This window comes from Acomys russatus, chromosome 29 (assembly GCF_903995435.1).
Source record: "Acomys russatus chromosome 29, mAcoRus1.1, whole genome shotgun sequence".
Lineage (NCBI taxonomy): Eukaryota > Metazoa > Chordata > Mammalia > Rodentia > Muridae > Acomys > Acomys russatus.
The window spans coordinates 17,228,921-17,253,083 of record NC_067165.1 but is presented as its reverse complement, the minus strand read 5'-3'; the positions used below and the strand labels follow the sequence as shown (position 1 = coordinate 17,253,083).

The 24,163-nt window shown below is 48.0% G+C and overlaps 1 protein-coding gene and 1 pseudogene across 2 annotated transcripts; both read right to left on the bottom strand.

Annotated features, from left to right (window-relative positions):
• Positions 1-13,997: 13,997 nt before the first annotated feature.
• On the bottom strand, positions 13,998-19,713 carry Mycl (MYCL proto-oncogene, bHLH transcription factor). Of its 2 annotated transcripts, none has more exons than XM_051171365.1 (3): positions 19,556-19,713; positions 18,348-18,852; positions 13,998-15,411 (listed from the first exon to the last, which is right to left on the bottom strand). In XM_051171365.1, exons 2-3 carry the CDS (start codon positions 18,841-18,843, stop codon positions 14,798-14,800), a joined length of 1,110 nt encoding a protein of 369 aa, XP_051027322.1. In that variant the 5' UTR covers positions 18,844-18,852; positions 19,556-19,713; the 3' UTR covers positions 13,998-14,797. The 2 variants fall into 2 exon arrangements, with proteins under 2 accessions (XP_051027322.1, XP_051027321.1); XM_051171364.1 differs by lacking the exon at positions 19,556-19,713 and adding an exon at positions 19,217-19,487.
• Positions 19,714-21,336: 1,623 nt separating this feature from the next.
• On the bottom strand, positions 21,337-21,770 carry LOC127211489 (60S ribosomal protein L36a-like; annotated as a pseudogene).
• Between the last annotated feature and the right edge of the window lie 2,393 nt (positions 21,771-24,163).

The window sequence follows — 24,163 nt, the reverse complement described above, 5'->3', positions numbered from 1 at the left end:
ACAGCCAAGGCTACACAGAGAAACCCTGTCACAAAAAAACAAAAACAAACAAACAAACAAACAAAAAACTTAAAGCAGATACAAACGAGGAAAAGAAAAATCAGAACCAAAGATGACCAAAGTTCAAAAGAATCCACACACTACTTTAAGAAATGGCTTTAGTGCTCGGGCGTGGTGGTGCATGCCTTTAATCTCAGCACTCAGGCAGAGGCAGAGGCAGGCAGATCACTGCTGAGTTTGAGGCCAGCCTGGTCTACAAAGTGAGTGAGTCCAGGACTGCCAAGGCTACACAGAAAAACCCTGTCTCGGGAAAAAAAAAAAAAAAAGCTTTAGGCATCCTGTGAAATGGCTCAGCAGGTAAAGGTGCCTATGTCAGATCTGATAAGCTGACTTCAATCCCCTGGATCCACGTGGTGGAAGGAGAGAACTGATGCTGATCTCTGTGTGTACACACACACACACACACACACACACTTAAAAAAGAATGCCTGTGGAACCAAATATACCTGGATTCAAATTCCAGCTCTCAGACTTATCAGCTGTGTGACCTTCCATTAACATCACTTCTTTTTTCTTTGATGAAGATTGAGCCCAGGGGCCCCTGGATATTAAATATGCACTCTAGCACTGAGCACTCCCCCCACCCCCCAGACCCTGACTTCACCTCTTAACTTCAACAATTTTATCTTTCAGTTTCTCTGAGGATTGTCATAAGGTAAAACCGAAATAGTGTCTGGAGAGTGCTTGCTACAAATGCCCTGGCAGATAGCAACCACCATTTGCCAACCAGTTTGTGGTATTATAATTGTACAATCCCATCTGCCTCCCTAAATAAGAGCAAAAGCCTAAGGGCAGAGAAATTTTCAATAATGTGTAAAGTTCCTTAAATACCCTTTCTGCTAACCTCTATCTACTCAGGCCGTTTAAGGGGTCTGAGGCTGCCAGTTAGTGGTACAGCATTTGCTTAGTATGCATGAGGCTCTGGGTTGTCAGCACTTGGTAGGGGAGCAGGGTGGCAGGGAGAGTGGAGGGGCATGTGGCATAACCACTTTTTCTCTGACACTGCTTCCCAGGTAAAACCAGGACTCCTCATGTCAAAGTAGTGTCCCCACCCCTCAGAAATCCAGAGTATATGACTGGCCTGCCTAGAATGACTGCCAATCACTTGAATCTCTCCTTAGGCAAAATGGCCACTCTCACAGACCTAGGCTAAATCTTGTAGCTACGGATATTGTTTGGGAGAAGTCTCATTCCCAGTCCTTGGTCCCTGGTACCTCCTTTACTCAATCCAGGCGTTTTTGATGAAAAGCCTTGTTCTCTCTAATTCGTGGTACCCGCCTGGGGCTGAGTTTAAAATGGAGATGTGTGGCTACATATTGGCAGACACTCTCACATGACGGTTGTTAACTGTAGAGCCTTTGCCTAGAGACTTTCAGAGGGTATGGTTACCATGACAACCACCAGAAAGATGGCAGGCGGGAGGAATGATGCACAGAAAAAGAAAGGGAAGGCTGATTACATGATGACAGTCTGACGACGACAGACTATACCCACTCACAGATGGGCTAGCGCTGTCCAAGTCATGACCAGGGGACTGTTACTAGAGAAAGAGAGAAACAGGAGGGTGGAATTTATCACCAAGAGACCAGAAGAGGAAGAGGCTTGTTACCAAGGTAACCGGAGAGAAAGGAATGAAAAAAAAAAAAAATAGGGCTTCACCACAGCAGCAGAAAATTGCTTCTAGCCAAGCAACACAGGGCTGTTGCTATAGTAACAAGCAGACCAGGGATCCTGTAGACCATGGGGAGAATTATCACTGAAATGCTGAGCAGCGAAGACTCCTAAATCAGAATGGAGCCTGTGGTCCAAAACAAATGGGAAGCGAGGAAAAACACAGCCAGCGCCGGTTCCATTTGTTGCATTTCTGCTGGTCCTACCTAAAGAAAATGAGGGTATCTAAAACAAAATAAAACAACAACTACAAAAAAAAATCCCTAAACTCTGGTTTATACTAAAAAACAGTTCCTGAAAGATATCCTGCAATTCGAAATTCTAATCAGAGGCATTGTGGTCGAGAGCGAAAACTAGGAAATGGAAGCCTATGCCCAGGAGTTGATAAGTACTTCTGAAACAACAACAGCATAAAGCCTTCTAAGAGGAAGTCTTGCAGGGTAATAAGGAAACAGAAGAAAGCACAGTGGAGTCTGGAGAGCGGTTTGTACTCATGCCCAGGTGTTGAGCTTGACCCGACTCTTCCACAAGGCCACATGGGAAGAGATTCACTCTATTCGGAAAAGAGGCTCGAGAGAAAAGAATATGTGTATGTACATACCCCGGACAGAAGACGGCTGCAGAAGCCCAACTCTGACATATTTCAAGCATCACGCTCAGACTCTTGCAAACAAAGAAATCCTACAGGGTTTTTTGTTTGTTCGTCTGTTTGCTTGTGGGGTGCTGGAGAAAAACCCAGAGGGTTCCTGTTTTCTAGGAAGGCACTCTACCACCCAACTAAACCCTCTGCCAAGAAATTCTATTTTTGTTTGTATGTTTCTGACAGATTCTCCCTATTGAGCCCAGGATGGCCCTGAACTCACCATCCTCCTACTTCTGCCTCCCAAGCCCTGTTATCAGAAGCATGAGCACCATGGGAGGCTGTCAGAAATCTTCGTTTTGATTTGGTGGTGACACATGAGTGCCCAGCACTCAGAAGTCTGAGACAGGAGGATTGGCACCAGTTTGAAGCCAGCCTGGACTGCATAACAAGTACCAAACCAGCCAGCTCTGCATGGCGAGATGTGGTCTGAGCCCCCATCCCTACCTTTCCCCTAAAAAATGAAATCTTAGTTTTAGTACTTTAGGGAGGGGAGGGGGGCTTGAAACAGGCTTTCTCTGTGTAGTCTTGACTGTCCTGAACAGCTTTGTAGATCATGCTAGCCTTGAGCTCACAGCGATCCACCTGCCTCTGCCTCCCTGAGTGCTGGGATTAAAGACGTGTGCCACCATGCCAAGCTGATGAAATCTTGGTTTTAAAGGCAAAAATACCGTGCCGGGCATGGTGGCGCACGCCTTTAATCCCAGCACTCGGGAGGCAGAGGCAGGCGGATCGCTGTGAGTTCGAGGCCAGCCTGGTCTACAAAGTGAGTCCAGGATGGCCAAGGCTACGCAGAGAAACCCTGTCTCGAAAAACCAAAAATAAATAAATAAATAAATAAAAGCAAAAATACCAAGATAGGTTGAAATCAGAAGAGTGCATTAAAAGTATAGGAATTGGATTCTAAGAACACGCAGGTTACTTGGAGAGTAGTGATTCCTTCCCTACCTTTCCGAAATCCTAAGGACAGCCACTAATTATTACAGTGTGCATGTTTCCCTGGGGGAAAGTGTCTGAGAAGGCTGGATCTCTCTGCACCTTTCTCACCTTCTTTAAAAAAAAAAAAACAAAGAATAAACCAGGTGATGGTGGCGCACGCCTTTAATCCCAGCACTTGGGAGGTAGAGGCAGATGGATCTCTGTAAGTTCAGGCTAGCCTGGTCTACAAGGAGAGTCCAGGACAGCCAAGGCTACACAGAGAAACCCTGTCTCGAAAAACAAACAAACAAAGAATAGTGCACAGGGTGGAATGGGCATGGGGAAATGACAGAAAGAAAAGAAATGGGGCATAGGGAGGAAAGGGAGGAATCTAGGTGATAATTGTGTGAGTGCTCACTGTATCACCTCCAGTTCTCTTACAGTTTAGGTGTGTGTGTGTGTGTGTGTGTGTGTGTGTGTGTATGTATGTATGTATGTATGTATGTATGTGCAGGTGTACATGAATGTGTGTTGAAACCAGAGATTGAGATCAGATGTCTTCCTTAATTATTCTCTAATTTATTTATTTATTTATTTATCTATTTATTTCTTTTGGTTTTTCAAGACAGGGTTTCTCTATGTAGCCTTGGCTGTCCTAGATTCACTTTGTAGACCAGGCTGGCCTCGAACTCACAGCAATCTGCCTGCCTCTGCCTCCCGAGTGCTGGGATTAAAGGTGTGCGCCACCATGCCTGGCTTTCTAATTTACTTTTTGAGACAGGGTCTCTCACTGAACCTGAGGCTCACCATCTTGGCTAGACTAGCCTCACTGGGAGCCTGAACTCAGGTCTTCATGCTGGCACAGCAAACACCTTCCTGACAGAGCCATCTCCCCAAATATTTTATTTCTTTTTACTTTGTGTGTGTGTGGGGGGGTGTGGTGGGTGTTGGGGGGGTATGGGAAGGTGTAAGAAGGCAAAAGATGAAGCCATTAGAGGGACAATCTAAAGAAGATCCTGTGGAAGACCTAGACACTTGAAACGAATTTTGGAGGACACTGTTGTGTTCAGAGCAGGCAGATGAACAGGCAGTGTGAAGCCTAAATCGTTGGTCTTCAAGATGAGAAAGCAGGGTCAAAAGCAAACACACCACGCATGGTGGCGCACACCTTTAATCCCAGCACTCGGGAGGCAGAAGCAGGCAGATCCACTGTGAGTTCGAGGCCAGCCTGGTGTACAAAGTGAGTCCAGGACAGCCAAGGCTAACACAGAGAGACCCTGTCTCAAAAAACCAACCAACCAACCAAACAAACAAACAAAAAAAGAAGAACAAGAAGAAGAAGAAGAAGAAGAAGAAGAAGAAGAAGAAGAAGAAGAAGAAGAAGAAGAAGAAGAAGAAGAAGAATGAGTTTAGGCCAGCCAGGAATACACATAGAGACCCTGTCTCCAAAAAAAAAAAAAAGGTGGGGGCAACATTAACTTTTTGGTATAATCCAAGACACCCTTGCAGCCTAATCCAATCTTATAGATCCCAAAGAAAGTGTTTGCTGTTGGAGGTCGGTCTGGACCTACTGGTAAATTAAGTGCAACAGTTTGCTGTGGGAAGTATTTCATAATAAACTTTGTGCCTACATTTATATTTAATTCCTAGAGCGTTCATAACAAATTACTGTAAACTGAGTAGCTTAAAACAAGAGAAATGAATTCTCGTATAGTTCTAGAGGCCAAATATCTCAAATCAAGCTGTCCGAAGGCCACGCCCCTGTGTTCCCTATAGGGAAGGTTGTATAGTTTGCCTCTTTTTGCTTTAGGTAGTTGCCAGCAACTCTTAGTGTTCCTTGGTTTATGGCCATATAAGCCCAATCTCTGTCGCTTTTTACGTGGGCTATTTTCCCTCTTTGTATCTGTCTGAATTGCCTTCTCGTTGAGATAGTATCCACTGAAGTAGAATCACTCCAATTCAGTATTTCTGACTCTTTTTTTTTTTTTTTTTTTTTTAGGTTTTTCAAGACAAGGTTTCTCTGTGTAGCCTTGACTGTCCTGGACTCACTTTGTAGACCAGGCTGGCCTCGAACTCACAGAGATCTGCCTGCTTCTGCCTCCCAAGTGTATGTCTGACTCTTAATTTGATGAGACCTGCAAATAAGCAAAGGGAAGAGAGTAATGCTCTCTTTGCTCTTGAGTTTGTGTTCTACTAGAAGTTGAGGCATAGAGTTTGCTCCAAAGCATACCAGAATATTCTTAGAGGCAACCTGTGCAGCCCTGTAGGAAATCTGTACAATCAGGGTGGTGGAGAATCAGAGAGACTGGACTGGACTTCAGAGCTGCTTTCCCATCCTAATCTCATGGGTGTTTCAAACTCTCCCCCCCCCACAGCCCTCCCCCACCTCCTTATCACTCTCCTCTTTCTGCTATTCATTCTTTCTCTTTGATGACATTCTGGGCCTTAGGTAGCATTACATCTTTGTGAGTTTCAAATGGGTTTCTTCCGTTGAAATCCTTGTCCATTTTGTGTCGTGTTTTTTTTTTTTTTCCCCGCAGTGTGTGCACCCGTGTGTGCGTGCACTATGCTGTGTGTGTCAAGGCAGAGGACAGCTTGCAGGAAGAGTTGGTTCTCCCTTCCCACAATGTGGGTCCAAAGGATTGAACTCAGTCATCAGGTCTGGCAGCAAGCGCCTTTACCAGCTGAGCCACCTTACCATTGAAATCTCTTCTTGGGATTTTAGTTTATCTTCTGAGGCTTGGTCTTGCTATGTAGCCCTGGCTGAGTATACATTGCTTAGGACAGAGTGCCCCCCCCCCCCCCGCCTTCCCTCCCTCCCTCCGTGTGTGTGTGTGTGTGTGTGTGTGTGTGTGTGTGTGTGTGTCTACTTGCTTAGGACAGAGCTGAGAACTTTGTGTTCACTAGGCAAATGTTCCTTTTGAGCTCCATCCCCTGGTCTAATGTCCCTTTCAAAGAATTTCTAGAGGATGTTTGCTTCTGACAGGATCCGCTCAGAAACCTAATATGATTCTAATTTGTCAAAATGAGCTTGCTTGGCTGGTAAATCAAACCAGATTGCTGCCCTCATCCTAGATCTAGCACAAATTTCCCAATTGCGTCTCTTGGAATTATTCCCTGATCCCAGAAAACCTTCCTTTCCAAGTATATTTAAACATGCTACCCTTGCAAGGACATTATTGGTAGGATAAACCTTGATATTCTTTTCTTCTGCATCTGCAGGCCTTGTCTGTGACGCTGTAAACCGGCTCCTGGACAGTGTGCCTGGCTACTTTTATGTCAACTTGACATCTGGGAGGAAGGAACCTCATTTGAGAAAATGCTGCCATGAGATCAGGCTGTAGGCAAGCCTGCAGAGCATTTTCTTAGTTAGTGATTGATGGGGGAGGGCCCAGTGCACTTTGGTTAGTACTACCCTGGCAGTCCTGGGTTCAGTAAGAAAGCAGGCCAAGCAAACCATGATGAGCAAGCCAGTAAGCAGCACTCCTTTCTGGTCTTTGCAACAGCTTCTGCCTCCAGCTTCCTGCCTAGTTTAAGTTCCTGCCTCAGTGGACTATGACTTGTGATTTATAAGCCAAATAAACCCTTTCCTCACCAACCGGCTTTTGGTCATGGTGTTTCATCACATCAATAGTCACCCTGACTAAGACAAACAGCCAGAAAGGAGAAACCAGAACTGCATAAATGCTGCACATGTTGCTATTACCACGTGGCAGCGGATGGTTTTAGTGCCTATACCAATGGTCTGTCAAGCATCATCTCAATTCCACTAGCTTGGTGACCTGTTAGCAGTACAAATTCAGGATCCTACCCTACCTTTTGTGAGTCTTCCGGGTTTGAGAACCAATTGCTTGAGCTGAACCTGATGAGGCCAGTCTACACCCCCCAGCTTCTCAGGAGGCTAAGGCAGGAGAATTGCAGGTTCAAGACCTGCCTGGGCAACTTGGGTGGACCTATCTCAAAGTAAAAGTTTAAAGAGTTGGTTGGGTGATGGTGGCACACGCCTTTAATCCCAGCACTCGGGAGGCAGAGGCAGGTGGATCTCTGTGAGTTCAAGGCCAGCCTGGTCTACAGAGCAAGTTCTAGGACAGCCAGGGCTACAGAAAGAAATCCTGTCTCAAAAACCAAATCAAACAAAAAAAAATATTTTTTTTAATTTTAATTTAATTTTTTTATTTAAAGATTTTATTTAGAGGTACATGGTTGAGCACCCACCTGTTATCCTAGCGCTTTGGGAGGCTGGTACAGGAGGCTCACTGCATACTCCGGGCCAATTTGGTCTAATGGTAAGTTCCAGGCTAGCCCAGGTTACTAAGTGAGTTGTTTGGTTTTTTTTTTGTTTTTGTTTTTTGTTTTTTTTTTGCCTCTAACAATTTAATAGTCTAGATAGAATGAATGAACAGAGTCAGTTTGCTCCGTGTTTCAAAAGGCAGCACAGTGCCCTGGGAGGCACAATGGAGGGTGTAAACAGTCTTATAGACGTACATACATACATACATACATACATACATACATACATACATGCTTATAGCTTCTGCCCACCATGGGTCCTGGATGCTGGGGGCCAGTCAGAGGCTCAGGTCTTTACTCTCACCTTCTTTTTTGTTTGTTTGGGTTTTTGTTGTTGTTGTTGTTGTTGTTATTTTTGTTTGTTTTTTGTTTTTGTTTTTGAGACAGGATTTTTCTATGTTGTCTTGACTGTCCTGGACTCACTTTGTAGACCAGGCTGGCCTCGAACTCACAGCGATCTGCCTGCCTCTGCCTCCAGAGTGCTGGGATTAAAGGCGTGCGCCACCATACCCGGCTGTGTGCTTGTTGTTAAAAACTTTTTAAAAAAATGTGTACAGGTGTTTTGCGTGCCTGGTGCCTGTGGGGCTCAGGAGATCCCCTGGGACTGGAGTTACAGACACTCGTGAGCTGTCATGTGGGTGCTGTGAATGCAACGCAGGTCCTCTGGAAGCGCAGCCAGTGCTCTGAACCTCTTGAGCCATCTCTCCAGCCCACTAAGTTGGCTTCTTAATATGGTTTCAGTAACATAGTCATTGACTGAATAGCTGCCGTTGTTCACAACAACCTAATTAGAAAGGTGCTATTATTTTTACCTTTTCGAAATTTTAATAGTTGGAAAAATTGGAGCCAGGCAAGGCTAGCAGCTTGCCAAAAGTCATACAGCTAGAAAAATGTAGAGCCAAGGTTTGGAGTTGAGGTCTGTTGGGTCTGAGTGGCCCTTTAACTATAGTATTTTCCTCAGGTTTAAAGGCAATCCTCCATTGCCAGGCTCCCACTAGATCCTGGCGCTGAGCCTAATCATTTAATAGCACACCTGATTAGAGATTTTTAAGAGCATATTTACATTTCCTTGCCAAGAGAATGGTAACCTTAATATAGTTGATCCCTTTGGCGGAGTAGCTCTAAGTAAACAGACATTAACAAAAGGCCGCCCACTGGGTTTGTAGTAGCAAGGTCCACGGTAAGGGAACTTTAAATGGACACATTTAGATACTTCCCTCTCCCCTCCCTAGTCCCTCAGTCACCAGTGATCCCTGGTTAGCTTATCCTCAGAAAGAAATCATTTCCAGTACTCCTGTCACCTTTCAGATGATCAAAGGCCTCCTGATTCCTTTCCTCTTCTGTCTGGAAGAACATTCTGGAACACCCAGATCTCAGGAGCACCTTTGACCAATTCAGATCAAATAAGATAGTCTAACCAGTCTCAATTCCCCCAATAACTGCCAATTGGAGGAGCTAAGCTTGAGCCTTTAGTTTCCTGTTGCTGTCTAAAGAGGATGCCCAGTCTCCTATGTTGAGTGTAGCTTTTCCCCCACGGACCCGTTGGTGTGTGTATGCCGAGATGGGTGTGCAGTCCTGCAGGTGTACCTAATTTGTAGGAACCACTCTTTGAAACCCAGGAATAACCTCTTGGTTATTTTCAGACAAAGACAGAGGTAGGAGTTTGTAGAAACGAGCTAGGAAGCAGCTTAAAATACTTCACATTCCAGAAACTCCCTCCCTCCCTCCGGAGAAGGCTTTAGTCCTATTCCCTTCTCAGAAGAGCCGAAGCTTGGAGCTAGCAGCTGGTTCTGGGGGTGAGTTTGGATAAGCTTTTTGCTGCCCTGGAACTCTCCAGTTTGCTTTATCTGTGAAAGGGGAGGGGCCACAACTATGGTAGCCTATCCTCCAGGTTACTGTAAAGATGAGGACGTACAAAGAATCTAGCTACTATGGATGTCTTTCTCTTGGGTCCTTACTCTAGGAATGGCCAGGGACCCAAATCAGTGTCTTGACAAATGGCCTCAGAATAGCATATACCTCAAAGGTACCATGCCCTGGGTTTGATTCCTAACATTACCAGATACACCAAAATGAAGTACGAAGCCATTGGATGTTTTTTATTTTTTCTCGAGACAAGGTGTAGCCTTGCTTGGTCTGGATTCTCTTTGTAGACCAGGCTGGCCTCGAACTCACAGAGATCTGCCTACCTCTGCCTCCCTAGTGCTGAAATTAAAGGCGTGTGCCACCACGCCCGGTGGGAGTCTTACTTTATTTTTTTTTCTTATGTGCATTGGTGGTGTGCCTGCATTGTATATCTATGGGAGGATGTCAGATTCCCCTGGAACTGGACAGCTGTGAGCTGCCATGTGGATGCTGGGAATTGAACCCAGGTCCTCTGGAAGACCATCTGCATCTAAGCCATCTCTCCAGCCCCAGAGAATTTTAAGAAAAGCAGTCTTGCCCTGCAGTGGTGGGGCATGTTTTTAATCCCAGCACTCAGGAGGCAGAGGCAGGTGGATCTCTGTGAGTTCGAGGCTAACCTGGTGTACAACAGTCCAGGACAGCCAAGGCTACACACAATAAAACACTGTCTCAAAAAACTTTTAAAAAAAGAAAAGGAGAGAGGGAGGGAGGAAGGGAGAGAGAGAAGCAGCTTTTGCCTGGAGTGAGGGCACATGCCTGTAACACCTCCCACCACACACATTCTAGAGGTGGAGGCAGGGGTGGAGGTCAGGTCAAGGTCACTCTTAACTACATAGTAAGTTCAAGACCACCCTGGTCTCAGAATAACAACGACAAAGTACAAGAAGGAAAGAAAATATTTCAATAATCTAGGCTGTCTCATAAGCCATTTTGAGGCTCGCGAGGTGGCTTAGTGGTTAAGAGCACTGACTATGCTTTTTTCAGAGGACCAGCATTCAGTTCCCAGTACCATAGGGCTGCTTACAATGGTCTGTAATTCCAGTTCCAGGGTATTTGAAGCTGTCTTCTGTGTGCCCAGGCATACGTGTGGTACAGACATACACTCAGGCAAACATTCATACATATAAAATAAAAGTAATAAATACGCCCTTGAAAGTTAAAAAAACAAAACAAAACAAAACAAAAAACAAGTCAGGTGCGGTGGCGCATGCCTTTAATCCCACTGCTCAGAGAGGTAGAGGCAGGTGGACCGCTGTGGGTTCAAGGCCAGTCTGGTCTACAAAGCAAGTCCAGAACAGCCAAGGCTACACAGAGAAACCCTGTCTCGGAGAACAACAACAAAAAGTTTCTTAGGTTCTAGATGTATGACACTGGTCCAGAGAGAGGCAGTCAGATGGAAAGTTAACTTGACAAAAGAGCAGGCCTGCAAACCTGATTTTACTGTATGACTTTGGGCAAGACAACACACTGGACCCTAGTACAATATGGTGACTATTGCTTACTTATCAGGCTGTGGTAAAGATCACCTTGGAGAGCTGAGGCGTTACAGACAGAGCTTTTCTGTTTGCTTTTGAGTCGAACTCAGGGATTTGCATATGCTAGGCAAGTGCTCTACTAGGGAGCTGTAACTCAAGCCCCAAGAGAAGCTTCAAGAAGCTTCCTGACCATATTCAGTTTCCACAGGCATCCAGGCCTCAGGCAGGCAATAAGGTCCCAACTATAATGTAGGAGTAGGGGAGACCCAAGGAGCTTTCTCTCACCATGATGCTGCTCACGGCCTTTTGAACAGCAACTGTTTTCTTTTCCCAGAGGGCATCTTTGGAGTAAAACTATCTGACCCGGTCCATAGATGCTGCAGTGTGGCAGGCTGCTCATGGAACATTTATTCTGCTTCATCCCAGAAAGGGCCAGGCCACCTTACAGTGGAAATCCTGGTTACTTCTCAGCATATCTCATGTTTAAGCAAAGAAGCTGATCTGAATCAGGTAACGGGTAAGACCTCTGGGTCTAGAGACAGGGTGAACTCCACTCAAACCCCAATGTATTTACTCTAGCTGGGGCACTTGGCTTGATGACGCTTTCCTGTAGGACAGTGGCTCTCAACCTTCCTAATGCTGCGGCCCTTACACATTGTGATGAACCCTCCCAACTGTAAAATTATTTTCCATTGCTACTTCATAACTGCCACTTTGCTACTTCTATGAGTCATAATGTACATGCCTGATACACAGGACATCTGACATGCAGCACCTATGAAAGAAAGAGTCCTTAGGACATGCCCCCCCCCCCCCGCAAAGGGGTCGCAGCCCACAGGTTGAGAACCATGGGTGCTGAATCTCACCAGCTTCATTTGTAGCCCTGGCAAAGTGGAGTTGGCTTAATATGAGCCACCCACGAGGAGGAGCCATTGACAAAACCTTTCACCTCACAGTTACGTCAAATTAATAGGAGCATCTCAGAGAGCCTTGATTTTTCCTTTCATTAACTGAGGGAGAAAACCCCAAAATAATCGTTACACTAGAAATCCTCAGAGAATGGTTTTTAAACCCATCCTACAAATAGTCCTCAGAGGCTGGGTGTGGTGTGGCACACTGTTTAGTCCCAGAACTAAAACAGAGGCAGGCAGATTCTTTCTGAGTTCAAGGCCAGCCTGGTCTACGCAGGTCAACCAAGGCTATATAATATAGTAAGACCTTTCTCAAAAGACCCAAACCAAGCTGGATCATGCCTTTAATTTTAGCACACAGGAAGCAGAAGGCAGATCTCTGTGAGTTCAAGGCTAGCCTGGTCTACGTAGTGAGTTCCAGCCAAGGCTGTGTAGAGCTCAAACACCCAGCACACACAAAAAGGCCAAAACGAAATAAAACAAGAAGTTCATGAAAACAGGCCTCATAATAAAGAACTGCATAAGTTAGAAAGCAATTCAAGGTCTACAACTTTACTTGAAATCTGTTAAAACAAACAAACAAAAAACTCCAACAACAACAAAAACCAACTCCTCCTCAAAAGCAAAAACAAAAACAAAAACACCTAGTGAAATATTTACCCTCTTCCCACAGATAGGGCTTCGAGGATTCAGAAAGGGGGAAAAAAAAAAAGTCATAGAAGTGGTAGAGCTGGGATTTCGAGCCTTGTAACTTACAAGTCAGCACTCTGCAATTCACAAGAGAATTTTGTTTTCACTGAGTACTGGGCCAACAGGACATTGTTTAGACATGTCTGAAAGGGCATTCAGGGACTAAGAGTGGAACGGCCAGGTTAGCAACATAGGAAAAAAATGCAGCTGCCCAGAACGCTTGTGGCTACTCTGAAATAGTTTTCTCTGGTTCAGGAGGACTCAGATGGCATATGCTACCCCCACTCTTATATTTTTGAGAAATCTTTTATTAGAAGATGTCCCAGAAGGCAACAGTTTAAAAATCAAGCAATTAATGATTACAACTAAATACAAAATTCCAGGTAAACTTACCTTTCAAAATAAACCAGACCCTTGCAACAGGAGGTTTTTTTGTTTTTTGTTTTCTTGTACAAAAACAGGTAACACCACTTTGCAAAAAGCATACAAAAATACAGTATTAAAAAAAAAGAAAGAAAGAAAAGATGCCCCCAGCATATAACCCAGCAGCAGCTTATAAAACACAAGCCATTCAGATGAGTCTTTAGTCTGTCCACCACTTGTCCTCCCAAGATAGTTCGGGGAGTCCCTGGGTGCCTGGAAGTCCTGCCCCCAGAAGGTGGAAGAACCACTTCCAAAGCTTCCTCTACGAGGCCAACAAGCAACTCGCAGCCACTGTCATCATCGGCAGCTGATTCTTGAGAGCCACAGGTAGTACTTACTGCCTGTCTCCCACTGTTCCCGCTTCCAAAAGGGCCCACAGGAAAGAAATCTGCCTTCCTGGGCAGAGTTCTGAGAAGGTGGACTCTTCTCTCGGGAAAAGCTTAAGATCTTCCTGAAGACGCTCACGTGACCACTTGCTAGGTTGGGTGACTTTCCTAGATTGAGGGCCTTACCTAGATTCCACCTGGAGCTGCAGAACACAGCTGGAGCAAACTCTAATGTCACGCAGTTGAGCAGCACTCCTCCTAGAGGCACCCTGACCAACCCACCAGGAAGTAAGTGCACCCTGTGGGGGCACTGGGTGAAACCAAGCTCTAAATCTCTCTTTAAGGCCCAGATTCTGGGGAAAGGATGTGACTCAGGATGGTGGCTGCAGAGGCAGCAAACTCCTTGAAGTCGCTTGAGAAGGACAGGGTTGCGCCGGCCCAGCAGTTAAGACAGAGTAGAAATCTGACACGGAGTGAGAAGCAGGTGGGAAAGAGGAAGTAGTAGGGCTCTTCCTTCTGAGAGAGGCATGGTACATCTGCCTCGAGAAAAGGTTCCAAGCTGGCCTTCAAATGGCCCTGCAGAAAACACCGGGGCAAGGGCAAGAAACATCTTCAAAAGCCGGGATGGCAAGCTTTCCCCAGGCCCCAGGCTGACCCATTTCCCTATGTCCTGGGGAAAAATTTCTGGTCTCCCGTGAAAGGATGCTGAGGTGCCCATTGCATAACAAAGGCAGGAAGAAACAAAAAAGTCCCTTGTGAGGATAGAAAGGTTCTTCTCTGAAAGGCCCAGAGACCTCTTGAGACAAAGACTCTACAGGCCAAGCCCTTTAAAAGTTCTCAAAACCATAGCATTGAGAGCGGAGGGAAGGGCGAGGCCTAACATTCTAATATATCTTAAAGGTTTCCACTCCTCAGCTACTGTAAAGTGTCTGACGGTGAGGTAATGGTCCATGCTGATCAAGTCTGCGAGCTTGTCTTCACCCAGGACAGCTCGCTTGTCTCCTGGAAAACAGAGCCTCAGGGACAGCATCCAGGCCCAGCTGTCCTTGCATCATCCCCCAGAGACAGCAGCGGGAGCAGCGTCCTTTCCTAGACTAAAGCTCCAGCACAGTGTGAGATTTCATGCAGGCTGCAGCTCTGACATCGACATCATCCACCACCTGTTGCATAGCATCTGTCAGCCTTTCCTCCCAGAGCTAGCTAGCGAGGTAGGCAGACCCCAAGTCTCCTTAGTCAGCTGCCTGCTGAGAAGCCAAAGGCGCCAGAGAAGGACGGCACTCCCAGGAATCAGGGGAAGAGGGAGAGTTGGGTTTCGAGGTTTCCATGAATGCAAGCCCTTATTGTGTGTGCACTGGCTGCAATGCATTCTGGGGTCTACTGTCTGGACTGGCCCCACCATAACCAAAATGTGCAAATTACTAAAAGGGAAAGAGAGGTTAAAAAATAAACTTGTGTCTGAAAGACAGAGAAGTCAGGCTTTTTGGTCGGTTAGTAGCCACTGAGGTACGCGATTCTTTTTTGCAGTTGCTGTTGCCGACACCGGAGCTGCCTTTTCTCTGTAGCCATCTTCTTTTCAGCCCCGACCAGAGCCTGCAAGTATTCTAACGCCTTGCTTAGGATCACGACTTTGGGGGCCTTAGAGCAGCTGGCCAGGGTGGGCACCTGGTCCCGCAGGGCCAGGAACCGTGAACGGAGGTCATTCCTTCTTTTTCGTTCCAAGAAATTATGATTCTTCCTCTTGGTCACATCCTCGGTATCGGAGCTGACAGGTTTGGGGTGGCAGGACTGGGGAGCTTCGCTTTCCACAGGTGGGGGGCTCACAATCTCTTCCTCCTCCTCTTCTTCCTCCTCCTCCTCCTCTTTTTCCTTGGGAGCTTCTATCTCCAGAGCCTCTTCCTGGGGACCCCTCTCTGGAGCCCCCTCTTGAGAGCAACTTTCTGGAGGAAAACGGGCAGCATAGTTATGCTGCTGTTGGTGGATGGAGATGTGGAAGTGTTTCATGCAGGGGTCCAGGGGGTCTGCTCGCACCGTGATGGTGACCGGCTTCCGGATGTCCAGGGATCGCCTCTTCTCCACCGTCACCACGTCGATCTCTTCACCTTCTGTCCGAGAAGAGATATGAAGAGAAGAAACATATCCCGTGAGGAACACATACATGCGCACACCCTACAACCTCGGCTCTAAGTGTCTCGGCTTGTGAGAGTAGATGACGTGTCCATGACTCAGACATCAGCAAACTTAAGCGAGAGAGAGAGACCACCAATTCACTTACTCTAGGGAAATGGCAGAGTAAAAGGGAGAAAGAAACAAGGAAAATAGTCTCCAGTTTCCTCCTGCACAACAAGGCTTGGATAAGAACAAAAGGCAGACCCAAGCCAACAGCCCCCAGTCTGTACAGGCTCTCTCCTCCCCCACTGAGGCGATGGGGAGAAAGAGCTACCGGCCTGGGACAAAGTTTAGCTATAAAGATCTTCCCCATTCGGGCTCTCTTTCATGCCCCATCAGAATTGTAAATGAGGGGGTCTGTGGGCAGGGTTTTGCCCTTTGTTCCTGCCCAGCACAGCCTGCGCTTGGGAATTGTTACTTTTCACAAGTTATAAATCCTATTATTTCCCCACCTCTCTATTCTGCCATCCTTTCAGCTGAAGATGCAGAGACGGGAGGGCTACAACGGGTTCTCTTTAGCCACAGAGGGGAGGGGAGGGGTTTCCCCCAGGAGCATTGTGTCCCTGGGTTCAATGGGTTTCTAAAGCCATCCATCATTTATAGGTCATCTGCCCCACCCCCACCCCTGGACCAGAAGAGGGCTGTATTTATAATCGCAGGTCACGAGAGCTTCAGGAAGTTCACAAAGGTACAAGGGCCCATTTCCCAACGAGTTGCTCCAGAGGTGGGGAAAACGCAGTAGAGTGATCCAGATACAAAGGCCAAGGTGCCAGGGACTCAGAGACACCAAGAAGTACCCCTACTACTCCCTGTCTGGAAGGTCTGTGAGATGAAGCCAATCTGATGAGGCAGTTAGGGAAAGACCCTCCTGCTCCCCACATTTTGTAGTCCTCAACACAGAAGGCCACCTTTAAAGCATTCTGGCTGACAAGAGAAGAGCTCTGTTTTCCGCCTCCTTTGCATGTCAGGAGGCTTGAGCCCCTTTGTCAGGAAGGTTTCCATTGTGTGGACAATCGCATTATTTCTCCATTAATAAAACCTGACCATTCAGCCCCCTGGCCTCAAAGCCTGGGATTGGCTAGCCAAGCAGTGTTTGGAATGCTGTTTTCCCCAGCCCCTAATCCCTATTGGCTGAGCTGGGCCGTCAGTCACACTCCCCACCCCACCCCCTCATTGTTTGCAATCTGTTGCATTTTGTTCTAGGCCATGTGGCCAGAGAGTGAAATCAGAAGCCCACAAACAGATTCAGGTTAAAGGGCAGGTCAGAAAATGATTCAAGTTTCCCGACACCTCAAACCTTTCATTTTCATTGTTAAATCTCACAGCACAGAAGACTCGACCTAAGAAGGTATCATTTAAGACACCTTTGCAGAAGGTAGCATCTGATTCTACAAGGCAAGGGATGTCCCCAGCTGGACAACCAAGTTCATCCTTTCTCATTTTCAAAAGAAGCAGCAGAGGCCTAGATCAGACCCACGCCTTGTCCCTTTTAGGAGGGTCTGGGTCGCAAATAAAGATCTCCAAACTTCCAAAGTGATGATCTGTCTCCTCTAACGGGCCCTTGTAGAGCTAGCTGGACCATGGCTTAGTTTCTTGATGACAAGGTTCCCATTTGAGCCGTTAGACAAACCCAAGCTCCCGTGGCATGTTAAACACGACCTTAACACAACGGCTCAAAGAAAAAGAGACTTTTAATTTGGTTCCCATTTCCCCCTCCCCTCCCCCATAAATGTACAACAACTTCCGTGTCCAATTCCCTGGTTCCCTCTCAAATGCCTCTGTCTTTTGTCACTGCCGGTGACTTTTCTCTGTCTTGGTGAACCAGCCAAAGCTGTACCTGCCATAGCATCCTTTCCAGTACTCCCGATGAGTGTGTGTGTGTGTGTGTGGGGGCGTTTATGAGGCTTAGTAACAGGGTGGTCTGACCTCAGTGAGATCTGCCCTTCATCAGGATGAAGGGAGGCCTGAACCTCAACACCAGTTCTTCTCCCAGATGGGGTGGGTGTCGCTGAACATTTGTTGGGTGCAGAAGGACAGCTGAAGGCCACTTGTGTAGAGGGAGAGAGGTTGGACACCCTTACTGAAAGCCAAAGCAACAGGCATGGTGTAAAACCCTTCTCAAACAAGCTTTGAGGAAGTCCCCTAAATATCAAGGGAGACTCCTGGTAGAGGCTTTGGGAAAAGAAGCTGGCTAGACAGCAGGAGGCAAGGACTCTCACTCCACCGACTTCCTGTCTCTGAGCCTCACTTTTCCCATCTGTTAAAGGGGGCCTTTATTTTCTGACCCCACCTGTGTCACGGGTCACTGGTGACAATGCTGTGTAAGTGGTTAGGAGAAGGACAGGGACAAGAGAAGAGGATTAACAACTTAAAGTAAAGCAGGTAAGGAGATTGAAGGTTTTGGATGGACGAAGGCTTTTTTTTGGTTCTGCACAAAAGCTTCCTTAGTCTTTTCTCCCTTAGGGAAGTGTGAGTTTCCCAGGCAAAGAGGCAGCAACAACAACAACAAAAAAGCTTCAAGCTTGGAGAGTGACTCTTCAGGGAAACCCTTTCAGCTTCCCAAGGACAGAAATCCCCTACAGTCCAACCCGAGTATTGTCCTCTCAAAGCGCCAACCCTCACTGTGTTGACCATGTCCCCTGGGGCTCCAATCACCGTCAGAGGGACGCTGGCTCCCTCCCCACTTCTCTAAACTGTTTACCAACACACCCACGTGCCAGACAGGCACAGCTGGGGGCTACACCGACAGCTTCAGTCAGAAAATGGGGAGGTGATGGAAAGGTTTGAGATCCAATGCCTGATCTCAGACAGCGGTAGAGCTCTGGCCACCCATGAGGTGCCTCCCTCTTAGCTAGCCCGGGGTGGTCCTTACCGGAGTCGCTGGGGCTCTCGGACCCGGAGCAGGCCTGGGTCTTGGGCTCGCCCAGCTGACACGGGGTGGCAGGCGTCGGGTTACTGGTTTCCAGACCAGGAGTACCGTCGGGGATAGCCGGAGCTTTGGGCAGGGTCCCCCGGGGCGTGCCTGGGGCGAGCCTGTCGCTCACCACTCTCTCCAGCCTTTCCCGGGCGGAGAAGCCGCTCCACATGCAGTCACGACGGATGATGGAAGCATAATTCCTGCCCCAAGCTTTCGAGTGGCCCCGAGATTCCGCCTCGTCCCCGGCACCCCCTCCGGGCCACGGCTCCCCGGGACTAATCCCAGAGGCTGGGTCCCCGGCGCCGGGACCGGAGCCCCAGGGAGGCGACGTGGGGGGCGACGGCACCAGCTCGAATTTCTTCCAGATGTCCTCGCTGGGCGCCGTGGAGCGGTAGAAATCCTCTCCGCAGTCATAGTCGTAGAAATAGTGCTGGTACGAGTCGAAGTCCATGTCCGCTCCCTGCGGGAGGGAAGGGGAGACGTGCTGACTGCGGTCCGGGCCGAGGGAAGAGGCGGCTCCGAGTCCCTCGCCGCAGCCAGCTGCCGGGCTCTGGTCCCTCCCCAGGCCCACCAGCTTGCAGCACGCGCCCTGGCTCCTGGTTCCGGGAAGCCTGGCGTGGGGGGTCAGCTCGCTCAGGGCAGCACGCAGCAAACCGACCAGGCTGCGGGGAGCGAGTTCAAAGCAAACTTTGCCAGCACCGCCCGAAGCGCAGCTCCCGGGGCACAGCAGGGCCGGACGGGGGCGCGCTGTCTCGAAGGCAGTCTGCAGCCTTGCTGCCCGCCCGTCCCCTGGGGACCCGTGCCCGGGCCACCCGCAGCCTCACCTCGCTCCCGCCGCCCGCCACCTGGAGCGGAGCGGCTCCCCGCCGGCTCGGGGAAGCCCGGCAGCCCGCACACACACACATGCGCGCCACCGAGCGCGTGGCCCCGCACTCACGAGCGCGCCCCCCGTGCGCGCTCCCCCCGCCTCGCTCGCACACAGCAGCCAGGACGCTCCCGGGATCGACGCGGGAGCGCGATCTGCAGGCGCATTGTTTCCGGACTGCTTTATATCTCGTCGCGTGCCCGGGGCTTGGGGACCAGGAGGGGGGGTGGTCCCTAGGAGACAAGCCCCTCCCCCTCCCGCCCCTCTCTCCGCTGGCGACAGGTGGGGCCGGCCCCACCTCCTGGCTGCACTGGTCGTTTTCTGTTTTATCCCTTGAAGCCCCCCTAATAAACTGCACGCTGGGGAGCGCTGAGCAGGAGAGCTGATGCAGCCCCGCAGTCTCCCGGTGGAGGCGTGACTCCACAGAGAGGCTCTGGCGGTCCGAGCGACCTAACTAAAGCGGTGCTCCCCGCCCACTCAGAGTCAAGGACTGGAGCTGCTCCCGCCCCACCCTGCTAGCCTACTTCCCAGGGCGCGCCCCACTGGGTTCAGGTGCGTCCCACCCATGACAGAGGTGGGGGCCCGGGGGGTGGGCACACACTGCACCTCCACCGCGCCACCTGGCGGCCCTCGGCCCTGAACCCAGGCTTCTTCAACTGCTTAGCCTATTCCTTAGCTCAGTGGCTCAAAGCCTAAATAGCGGTGAAGATTCCGGGCTATGAAGCCTGCAACATATAACCTCTCGGAGTCCCAGTTTCACCTGTGAAATGAAGGGATGGTAATGACCTCACAGGGTCGTCTGGGAGAATTTGTTTACCAAAAAGATAGAGCGTCTTGGGAAGGGACATGAGAGAATTAGAACACCACCAGCTTAGCCCCTGGGGAGGGTAGTGAGACCCCTGCCCCCCATCCAGGTCATAGCTGACACTTGATCCCTCCTTCACAGCCCTGGCTCCCAATATTTATCCTCCATCCAACACTCTCTTACGAGCTGTTTTAGAGACTGGGTTCTGGGGCGGGCGGGGAGGGGGGTATGGAAACTTCATTCAGGTCTCTGTTTTGTACTCCCTAGCTGTAGGATCAAGGTGCTTGAAGCTTTGCCTGGAATCCCTGGCCAAGATGATGAATATATAATTCCTTTGTGTTATCGTACACAGCCTACCTTCAGAGAAAAGGGCAGAAGAAGAAGAGGAAGAAGAAGAAGAAGAAGGAGAAGGAGAAGAAGGGGGGGGGAAACCCCTCTAACTATACAGCCTGAGATTTAGGTTCAAGGAAAGCAATTTAGGATCGCAGCCAATACATCTCGATGCCGCCTCCACCTGGCATCACGGTCTGGTGTCTCGTTGTCTGCATCCTTCTCATCCTCCCACTCCTTCTGTCTAACTTCTCCAAACTACCCGCTGCTGCCATCCTAACCGTCTGCAGCCAGAAGCATAAACACTCCTCTTTGTTTTGGGATAGGGGGACAGGAGGCATGAAATGACCCATGAGTTGGGTGAGAAGGCAGGGTGTGTGTGACTGTCCGTTTTCCGTTTGTTGTGTCTAAGGTGTGCGTGGGACACCCTTGGAGGCAGGGATTGGCTCTTACTTGCTTTGTAATCCCTGCACCTAGGATGACTTCTGGCAATATTTATGTATTGACTCCCTGAGTGACCTAGCCAACCAGAGTTTATTGAGACGGCCCAGAAAAGGCTCCAGGGTTCCTTGCAGCCCTGGTGCAGAGTAATTAGACTGGGTTTTTTTTTTGGGGGGGGGGTCTTGTTCTCAGGCTTGTGGATGTCAGGGTGGTTGCTGTACTGTCTAGGGGTCTTGGTTACAATGGAAGAAACCAACGTAAGCAGGAAAGTAACTTCTTAAACATTTTTTATTTTATTTTATGTGCCTTGGTGTTTTTGCCTGTATGTATGTTTATGTGAGAGTGTCGGATCCTCTGGAACTGGACAGAGTTACAGACAGTTGTGAGCTGCCATAATGGTGCTGGGAATTGAACCTAGATCCTCTGGAAGGATCCACTGAACTACATCTCTAGCCTGAAATTTTTCTTTTTCTTTTTCTTTCTTTTTTTTTTTCAACACTAACAATAACTTTATTTTTTAACTGGTGATGTTTCTGCTGCTTTGGTATTCTTCTCCCAGACAACTCAGTTCTAGAACTGGGTCACTTGGCCCTTTCTCCTCTTGTCGCCTCCCAGTTCAAAATGCTTGCATCTCTTAATGGCCAGCATCCTCTTGGATCTGCAGTTGGGCTCAACACACTGAAGCCTGAGCACGATCTTCTTTGAGTATTGGCTTTCTTTCTGAAAATTGTCTTTGTCTGCCCACCGTAGCCACTCTGCTTGCGATCGTAGTGCCGCTTTCCTTGGGCGTACAGGGAATCCTTGCCCTTCTTATACTGGGTCACTTTGTGAGGCTGGTGCTTGCTGCATTTCTTACAGAAAGTTCTTCGGGTTTTAGGTACGTTGACCATCTTTGTACTAGAAGTGTCTATGCAATCGATGAAAGCGAGACTCGGCATCCGCGGTCGCCACCTCCCACTAGCCGAACAGGAAAGGGCTTTTTTTTTTGTTTGTTTTTTTGAGACAGAGTTTCTCTATGTTTCCCTCGCTGACCTGACTCGCTTTTTTTTTTTTTTTCCCCTGACTCGCTTTATAGACCAGCTAGCTTCGAACTCACAGAGTTCACCTGCCTTTGCCTCCCAAGCGCTGGGATTAAAGGCAGGTGCACCACCACGCCCCGCCCATTGAAAAAAATAACTTTTTTGTTTTGTTTTGTTTGTTTTTTTGAGATAGGGTTTCTCTGTGTAGCCCTGGCTGTCCTGGATTTGCTTTTGTAGACCAGGCTGGCCTTGAACTAACAGCAGTCCACCTGCCTCTGCCTCCCGAGTGCTGGGATTAAAGGTGTGCGCCACCACCGTCCGGCAAAAAATGACTTTTAAGGGAGAAATTGTTGCATAAAATTCACAGGAGGGCCAGGCATGGCAGTGCATGCCTTTAATCTCAGCACTGGGGAGGCAGAGGCAGGTGGATCATTTTGAGTTCGAGGCCAGCCTGGTCTACAAAGCGAGTCCAGGACAGCCAAGGCTACACAGTGAAACCCTGTCTCAATTAAAAAAAAAAAAATCATAGGAGACTGGGAATATATGTTGGGAAAATGTTTGTTTGTTTTTGAGACAGGGTTTCTCTCTGTAGCCTTGGCTGTCCTGGACTCATTTTGTAGACCTGGCTTGCCTTGAACTCACAGAGATCTGCTTACCTCTGCCTCCTGGAGTGCTGGGATTACAGGGCATGTGCCATGGTTCCCTGCCATTTTGTTCTTTCTTTCTTTCTTTCTTTCTTTTCTTCTTCTTCTTCTTCTTCTTTTCTCTCTCTCTCTCTTAAATTTTATTTATTTATTTATTTCTAAACAGATTCTTACTCTGTTGCCCAGACTTACCTAGAACTCACTACATAAGGCCAGGCATGGTGGCTCATGCCTGTATTCTCAATACAACCTTCTAATGCTATAATGTGGGGTATGTTCCAATTCGCTTGCTGGAGAGACTACTGCCTGATTAAAGATTTTAATGTAGTGAGGGGCACAATGGCACACACCTGCAACCCTAGCTGCTTGGGAAGCTGACCACAGGAGGATTACTTGAGCATTGGGCAATTTGAAACCCTGTCTCAAGAACTAAAATGATTTTTCTTCAGGGGTAGGAATTGAACCTAGGGTCTGATGTAGGCTGGGCAAAAGCTGCATCCCTGAGCCATATCCCCAGACCAAAAATACTTATATAGCTAAGAAAGTGTTGGTGCTAGTCCAAAGGATCTGGGCAGTAGAGAAAGCCAAAGATCATGGAAGATTTGCATTGGTAATCACCAGCAACATCCAGCTAGATCTCTCTGGGTGTGAAAAGCTGGTCCAGAGACAGGGAAGATGGAAGCATCATTCTTTGAAGGCTCCCGGTTCATCCCCCACCTTACTTATGCGCTGGCTCACCCAGCACTTCTCGGAAAAGCCATTGTGCTCCCCAAGTTACTCCACCCTCAGGGAGAGAAGGCACTCAGCAACAAACAGAGAAATCCAGTGTGCTCCAAAGCCTCACTTCCCCTTATAAATTAATGAATTGGCATCTGATTTGAAATATCAGTCTCATGAGCCTGGTTAATGCTTTTCTGTTCCGAGGAGATGCTGCAGCTTTTAGGACTAACAACTGTGGTTTCTGAGTTAATGTCTGGACCCAGCACGGTGATAAATTCACCAAGCTAACAAATGCTGCCCTAGAGACATCCAAATTATCTGGAATTTTGTTGTTGTTATTGCTCTAATTCATTAATATATATGCTACACACACACATATGTATATATAGTATGCAGGAGGAGGTGTATGGAAGACAGAAGAGAATTTGTGGGAGTCAGTACTTCCATCCCATGGGTCTCGTGGATTAGCCTCTGGTCACTGGGCTTGGCAGTAGGTGCCTTTACCCACTGAGCCATCTTACTGGTACTAATGTTTTGTTTTTATTTCTTTGAGACAGATGCATCTAACACAAGTTATCCTTTGAACTCACTATGTAATTAAGTCTGCCTTGAACTCCTGATCCTTTTGCCTCCACCTCCCATGTGCCATTAAAAAAAAATGTGATTTATTTGTCTAGGTGGGGTCTTTGGCTTTTTGTTGTTGTTGTTGTTTGTTTTAAAAAGAAACTTCTGTCAGGCCTTCTGTCTCAGTGCCGCAACCTCCCAAGTACTGGAATATCTATCACTTACTTATTTACTTTTTTTTTTTTTTTTTTTTTTTTGCTTTAAGACAGGGCCTCACTCTGTAGTCCATGCTGGCTTTCAACTCATAGAAATTCTAAGGGGTGGGTGACTTACGCATTTAGTTGCAGTATAACCACATAGTCAAAAGCATAGATATTGACTAT